The sequence below is a fragment of the Vitis vinifera genome, chromosome 7, assembly GCF_030704535.1.
Source record: "Vitis vinifera cultivar Pinot Noir 40024 chromosome 7, ASM3070453v1".
NCBI lineage: Eukaryota > Viridiplantae > Streptophyta > Magnoliopsida > Vitales > Vitaceae > Vitis > Vitis vinifera.
Genome location: NC_081811.1, coordinates 7,489,878 through 7,497,908, shown reverse-complemented (window position 1 = coordinate 7,497,908; position 8,031 = coordinate 7,489,878). Strand labels below are relative to the sequence as shown.

Genomic DNA, 8,031 nt, shown 5'->3' with positions numbered 1-8,031 from the left:
ACATGTTGAATCAACAACCACTCAAGATCATCAGAATATATATATGTGGGTCTCACTCCAATGTGACTCAAATTGATCACTAAGCCAAACACTAGCCCAAGTACCCCTCAAGGTTAAAAACTCCTACAAAAATAGTATTTAAAAGAACACATCACTCAAATAGCAATAGACATGTTCATTTGTCATTTTCAATGTGTAACCATACACAATCATATACCACCTTAAAGACCTAGATGACTAGGACAAGTCATCCCAGCTACATGAGAGGTAGCACACACAGCACTATTCAGCTACTCGAGTTCATGAACCATTGTGAACAATATAAATGTAAGGATGTTAAACCAATTCGACCTACTTCTGAAAGCTTGTTAGCTTGCCCATGGTTGTAGTGTGGAATGGCTCAGATAGGCAAGCCTGGGTTTGAGCAGAGAGTTCTTGTGCAACGAAGCGCATGGTGGGGCGTGACTCAGGATTGGCACGCGTGCATGCCAAGGCTATCGTGACCACAAACACCACTTCCTCTGCCAGTCGGCCTGTGGGAGCTGGGAGCCTCTGATCTAGCATGTCCTTCAAGAACAACCCTGAATCATCAGATATTGCTGGAGAATGCAGCGAAAGTAGGAGCTCCCCTGGGTGCCTTCCCAGCATCACTTCCAATGCCACCACCCCAAAGCTATACACATCGCACTTGTCCGTGACCCTCATTGTAAGTGCAAGCTCTGCAAATCAAGAAAACAAAATGAGCTTCCTAAAAACACATTCTGATCAACTAATATAAAACAGAATGGATAAAAATAATCTTCAGTTTACCTGGGGCAATGTAGCCATAAGACCCTGCAACTGCAGTCCAGTTGGATGAATTCGGGTCCAACAATCTCGCTGTGCCAAAGTCTGAGAGCCGTGGCTCAAAATCTGACTCCAGCAAGATATTGTTCAGAGTAACATCACGATGGACAATGGGCGGAGAGCAGTCATGATGTAAGTAAGCAAGCGCATGAGCCACTCCCCGCACAATCGTAACTCTTGTGGCCCACCCCAGCTCCACTTTCCCTTCCTCCCCATATAGTGCTTTCCCCAAACTACCTCTCTCTATGTAGTTATACACTAAGTACATGAATCCATTCCTGGAATGGAACCCATGAAGTTTAATGATATTCCTATGCCGAACTTCTCTCAGAGTGACAGTTTCACTCTCAAAACTCTGCCTATTTGTTGCTGGAAGGTCGCTGGAGTCTAACATATGGAGTCTTTTAACCGCAACAATTTGACCCTCTGGTAATACCGCTTTGTAAACAGTCCCAAATCCTCCTTTTCCAATACAGTACTTATCGCTGAAGTCTTCAGTGGCTTTCACAATATCCCCAAATGTGAATTTTCCCAGTCTTTCCCAAATCAAGGGCGTGCCACTCCGATCCTTTTCTAGACTATCGATCTCTTCATCATGGTGTTGAGTTCGTCCTCGAAGTATAAGAATTGCAGCAATAACAATTGCAAGTAATAAGAGGCCACAGACTGGAACAATGACAGCAATTAGAATCTTGGTTTTATTGTTTGACTTGCTGCTTGGGGAACTTGAAGAACAAGGACTTAATCCTTCTGCATCTCCACACAAACCCGAGTTTCCAGTATAAATTGCCCGCTTGAAGACATCGCCAGTTGGGATTGAACCTGTCAGTTCATTGTATGAGAAATCAGAGGAGTTTAGACTGACCATGCCTGATAATGATGAGATTCTCCCTGTGAGATGATTATGTGAGACATTCAGGTTCTCCAATGAGGCAAGCTTCCCCAGGTCTGAAGGGATTGTCCCAGAGAGCGAATTGCTACTGAGATCCAAAAGGTACTGCAAGGTCAACAAGTTTCCAAGCTCTGAAGGTATTTCACCGGACAAATCATTGTTGCCCAAGTTCAAGCTCAACAAGCGCTCACAATTCCCCAGCTCTTTTGGTATGCTTCCACTGAAATTGTTTCCTGCTAAATTCAGATAATTGAGATTAGTTAAAGTGCCTATGAACTGGGGGATGTCTCCTGTCAGATTATTTTTACCCAAGCTGAGGTTGAACAATTGGCTTAAATTCGCCAGTGCCACTGGAATTTGCCCACTCAATTCATTGGAATCCAGGCTCAGAACCCTCAGTTGTGACAACTTCCCAAGCTCCGCTGGGATTACTCCAGAAATTTTATTCCCATCCACCTGCAAGCTAGTGAGCTTTTGACATTCCCCCCACTCAGGTGAAAGCTCACCAGAAAATCGATTGCCACTCAGAGAAAGGAAAACGAGACTTGGATGAACTCCAAATGCCTTGGAAATGTCTCCAGTGAATTGGTTCCCTTCAAGACGGACTCGAGTTAGCCCCGTGCAGTTCCTCAAGCAATCTGGCAATGGTCCTGTGAAGTTGTTGCCTCCATTTACCGTTAAATGTTGAAGAGCAAAGCCATTACATAATCCAGGAGGCAATTCTCCTGAGAAGCTGTTGTTGGCAAAACTGACATGCATCAACTTGAGGCTGTTCTTCCCAAGTTCAATCGGAATGGTGCCTGAGAAATTGTTGGTGAACACAGAGAGTTTCTCTAGATTATTGAGGATTGACAATGTCTCTGGCAGCTCTCCAAGCAATTTGTTAGTGCTGAGATCAAGAACCTTCAATGATGTCAGATTACCAATCTCTGGGGGAACTGTTCCACTGAGATTGTTTTCATAAAGTTGTAAGAGTTCGAGTTTTGTGAGATTCCACTCTACTGGAGGGATTGGACCCGAGAACTGGTTTTTTGAAAGGTCTAGTTTTAACAACTCTTTCAAGTTCCCAATCTCTGATGGGATTGAGCCGTTGAACCCATTATTACACAGGAAAAGGTAATTCAGCTTTTCCAAAAGGCCAATCTCTGATGGGATTTTTCCAGTGAAGTTATTGTTCTGGATTTGCAAAGAGGTCAATTCAGTCCAATTTGTGATGAAATCAGGTGAGATCTCACCAGATAATGAATTATCTGACAAACCCAAGGCAGATATCTTGTTAAAATTGGTGAAGGACAAAGGAATCACCCCTGAGAGTGAGTTTACTGCTACAGCCAAGAATGTGAGATTAGTACAAGAGCCAAGCTCAGATGGAATTGAGGAATTCAAGGCATTGCTTTTGAGATCGAGTATCTGAAGCTTTCTGAGCTGACCTATAGAAGAAGGAATCTGCCCTTCAAATGAATTGTTGTACATTTCTAGCATTTGAAGATCAGAGAGCGTACCGATTTCTTCAGGAATTGGACCACTGAATTGGTTTGTTCCTAAGCGAAGTTTTTGGAGCTTGGAAAGCCTGGAAATGTTGGATGACAATGGCCCCCGGAATGAATTGTCAGTGAGACTGAGGAATTCAAGCTTGCCCAGATTGCCAAATACCGACTCTGGTATTGCGCCAGTCAGTTGATTATCTGCCAAGTCGAGGTATGTCAAGTTCCAGCAATCAGTTATGAACCCTGGGAATTCTGATGCAAGTTCATTGTAGTTGAAGCTCAGGCGTGTCAGCAGAGGCATGCTCGAAAACTTAGACCAGTCTGGAGATTGTAAGTAGTTGGATCCAAGGTCCAAGTACCACATCTTCTGAAGATTGGTAATCTGGTAGGGGATGGTACCAACGAAATAGTTGTCGTAAAAGCTGAGATACAGAAGCTCTGTCAACCCTCCAATCTCTGAAGTGATGTTGCCATCAAAAAAGTTGTGACTCAAGTCCAAGAAAGTGAGCTTAGAGAGGTTGCAAATCGTAGAAGGTATGGATCCATTGAGTTTGGAATTGGTGCTGAGATTAAAGCCAGTGAGATTAGGGAATGAACCGAAATCAAACTGGGCAAGCGTTCCCTCCAGCTGTGTCTCTGAGAGATTTATCACAGAGATGCTTCCGGTGCTATGACAAGCAATACCTGTCCAGTTGCAGAGGTTCCCAATGTTGGTGAGGGACCATGATGAATTGAGAGGAGGAGAAGAAATTAAGCTGTTCTTCCATTTGATAAGAGCTTCTGCTTCTGTTGTGGGTGATGTGGTAATTTTCAAAGGAAGTAAAGCAAGGAAGAGGATATGAATAAGAAAAAGAGGAGCGCTATGAGTCATTGCCATGCTCTTGATGCCAGATTCTCATAAATGAAATTTTGATAGCACAAAGAGAGAGAGAGAGAGAGAGAGAGAGAGAGAGAGAGAGGAGTGGCCAGGGGGTGGGGTGGGGTGGGGTGAGAGAGTTCTGCCCCGTGTGGCGTATATATAGAAGGCATAAAGACAAGTAAAAGCACACCATCTAAACATGTGCAGTATTCATGAACGGGGCGGTTGAAAATCAAAGAAATACAATCCAATCCAAGCTCATTATTTCCCATTTTACTTAGGAATTCAAACATTTAACATGTTCTTTATTTTCTAACAAAATCCCATTTTGCTACTACTGATATTTGCTGCTATATCTGCTCACTGAACAAGGAACCATACCTAACCAGTAGTCAACTTTGAGTCCCTTTTCTTTAGGCGAAAATTTTCTAGCCCCAACTTGGCCTTTTAACCTGATTTTTCCAGCTATACTAGGAGTTGACTAAGGCTCATACTCATCATGAATTGGCTATGATGATACTAATCTAGTTTAAACAAGTTGTAGTTGGAACTTGGCTTTCTATTTGATTCAAAATAAAGTTATTTTTTTATTATTCCACTTGATTATTATTAAGAGAGAAACATATCCCCTTAACCTTTTATAATATTAATCAAGAAGACACTATTTTTAAGACTAATTTACCAACCTTCCAATAATTTTGAAAGTGTAAATCGGGTAATTGGCCTAATTAAAATATTTAAAATATTCAAAATTTCTCCATTCCAAAATTACCTAATTGCTCCCCACACTAATCCTAAATATTTTTTAATAAAGTTTTAAATATTTAAAACCATTAATATAAATACTTTCTTATTAAAGCAATTTTTTCAAAGTAATAAGATAAAGATCATGAAATCTTCAAAACTATAATTACAACAAATATTTTTTATTTTAAAACTAATTTCATCATTTAAATTAATGATTTAAAAAAATAAAAATGTTATAAAAATAATTTTTGTTTATTTTTACTTTCATTTAAATATGATTTTTTTTAATATCTATTGATAACAATGAAATTATGTTTATAAAGGCAAAATAGTAAAAATATATATTTTATTTAATTTATTTATAATGAACAATTCAAACATAATTGATTTTAATTTTATTTCCAATGTGTTAATGGAATATCTTAATGACATAGTTTGGTAGAAAAAAAAAATGTCAATAATCATCTTAATGTCAAACTTACGTTGTTTAAAAATCATGCAAAACCTATTAGGAGTCTTGTACACTTGACACATTTCCCTTATACAACTAATGTAATAACCTTGTACAATGACATAAATTTCATATCCCTCATAAATTATATGTCCATGTAGGTGTACTGACCATATTTTCAATGGTTTGGTTGAGAAAATGGTGGATGACTTAGGGTCAATTTTTTTTTCCCCAAACATCATTATTGGGGAAAATATTGGAATTTTCATATGAGAGTTAAATAAAATGCATGACATAGGTGTACAATCCTTAGCTGACAAGGAAAATAAAAAAATGGTTTAGAATTGATTGAAATCATTCACAAAGGGTAACCTTGTACACCTTTGTACAATTAGTATATTTCCCTTGTACTGTTAGTGTAATACCTTTATACAATGACACAAATTTCATATCCCTCCTAAGTTATGTGTTATCGTATGAGTGCTTAACCATATTTCCAATGGTTTAGTTGAGAAGATGGTGGATGACTTAAGGTAAAAAAAAATTTCCCCAAATATCATTATTAGGGAAAGTATTGGAATTTCCATGCGGGAATTAAATAAAGTGCATGACATATGTGTACAATCCGTGAGTGATAAGAAAAATAAAGGAATAACTCATAATTAATTGTAATATTTCATAAAGGGTAGTTTTATACACCTTTGTACACTTAATAGATTTCTCTTATACAGTTAGTGTAATACAATTGTATAGTGGCACAATAAATGAATAAATGAAATTTATTTTTTTCTATATAAAAAAAAATAGTACTAAACAAGGTTTTCAATTTTCATTTTTAAAAATAGTTTTCATTTTTTAATTAAACGTATTTTCAAAAAGAGACAATATAGAAAATAAAAACTATTTTTAAAAATAAAAAATAAAAACTTGAAAAATATTTTAAAACCAAACTCAAATATAATCTATATAATTTTTAACTACTTTTTTTCATCTAAAATAAGTAAATATATCTTTCAACTCTTTTATATAAGAAAAATTTAATCTCTACTATGTATTGATATAATCCACTTCTAAAATTAAGTCATATGAAAACATTTTGATTGAGTATTTAAAATAAAAACTCTCCATCCATCCTCTTTCTTTCTTTTTTCTTTTTCTTATTTTAATAAATTTTCAGTTAATTCAAATCATTAAAAAAAATTCCTTAGTAAAAAAATTTATAACATTTCATATAACTTATTATTAAAAGTCATGTTAAAAAAGTTATTAAAATAAAGAAGGAAGAAAATTAAAAAAATAATAATAATAAACATTTTATTTTATAATAGTAAAAAAAAAACTTTAAAATAATTTTTAGTATAAAAGAAATTAAAATAGTGAATATATTTATTTTAAACAATGTTTTAATCATTAAATTATTTACTTTTAAAATGCAAAAGATAAAAATAAATGTAGAAGATAATTTTTATTTATTTAAATTAATATTTTTTTAGAAAGTATTTTCCAAAATAGTCTTTGAATCATTAATATAATTTTTGTTTATTTATAATTTAAAAATAAAAAATAACGTTGATTTTTCAATTATTTATAAAAGAGTTTAAAAAAATAATGAAAAATAAAAAAATGGTTAAATAAGAAATAATAGTGGCATGTAAAGAGTGGTAGAATAAAAACAAAAATGAGTTAACAGGATATTTTTGTCAATTACCATTTTATATTATTGTAATCAATTATGGGTAGTTGGAGAGCCTTATCTTAATTATCAATCCCATATAGGTTAAAAACACAATTGTCCCTTAAATAAATAGTAGTTGGGACTTGACAGTCTATTTGATTCAAAATAAAATTATTTTTTATTATTCCACTTTATTATTATTAAGAGAGAAACATATCCCCTTAACCTTTTATTAATTTGTATCTAATGAAAACTAATCTATTCGCATGTAATCTTCTAAGCAATTCAAGCCCCCACTCCTTTTTCAAAAAATTGATATTAAAATGGGGTCACTTGGAAACTTCCAAAGCTTTCAAGCTAATGACACCCTTTGTAGATGAGGAAAAGTTGAGAAATTGAGGGAGTCCCCTTGTGGGAAAAGCAACTCCAAAAAGTCTTCTGCGGAAGGAGTTAGGAAGGAGCCCTTTCTTCTAGAGAGCACTTTGAAAGAGAATTACCTACCTTACAAGAGGTGAAAGAGGTCCAACCCATTATTTCTGAGGTAGACATTTTTTTTTTTTTTTTTTAGTTTTAGTTTTTTACACATACATAGGATAGAGACAAGGTAGGTCTCTCAAGGAGGCAAGGACTGGGCCCTAAGAATTCTTATCAACTATGGAGATAGTTCAATGGCAATCTAACCAAATAATCCACAAAATTTTGGAAAACTGACTGAATCCGAACTGATTTTTCTTTAGAGCCAGATGCTTGGCGAATGAGTTATTGCACCCAAGTTATCAGTCAAGATTTTTCTGGGCAATATCGGGTTAAATGCCAACCATTTCCTTGCAAACCAAACAACTGGAAACTGAAGAATGTTCACACCAAACAACCGCTAGAAGGATAAAACTAAGAAATTTCTCTCTGGGATTTCTTATTGGGCCATGGAATTAAACAACAATACTGGTTTCTTTTGAGGTCAAAAGAAGTCAGATGAGCCATTCACATAAGTCCAACATGGGGATGGGTGAATCTTGAGCTTCAGTTGACATTCCCACCCCAGTTCCCTGCTGCAAAAAAAAATATACATTCTCT

At 35.7% G+C, this 8,031-nt stretch overlaps 1 protein-coding gene across 1 annotated transcript; it reads right to left on the bottom strand.

Moving 5' to 3' along the window:
- LOC100253178 (MDIS1-interacting receptor like kinase 2) lies at positions 1-4,194 on the bottom strand. Its single transcript, XM_002270786.5, has 2 exons — positions 811-4,194; positions 1-719 (listed from the first exon to the last, which is right to left on the bottom strand). The coding sequence occupies exons 1-2, from the start codon at positions 4,100-4,102 to the stop codon at positions 352-354; spliced, it is 3,660 nt and encodes a 1,219-aa protein (XP_002270822.2). The 5' UTR covers positions 4,103-4,194; the 3' UTR covers positions 1-351.
- Between the last annotated feature and the right edge of the window lie 3,837 nt (positions 4,195-8,031).

Coding starts and splice junctions, on each gene's coding strand:
- LOC100253178 (XM_002270786.5), bottom strand. CDS start 4,102: ATGGCAATGACTCATAGCGCTCCTCTTTTTCTTATTCATATCCTCTTC. Junction 720..810: donor TTATGGCTACATTGCCCCAG/GTAAACTGAAGA, acceptor CTTGATTTGCAG/AGCTTGCACTTACAATGAGG.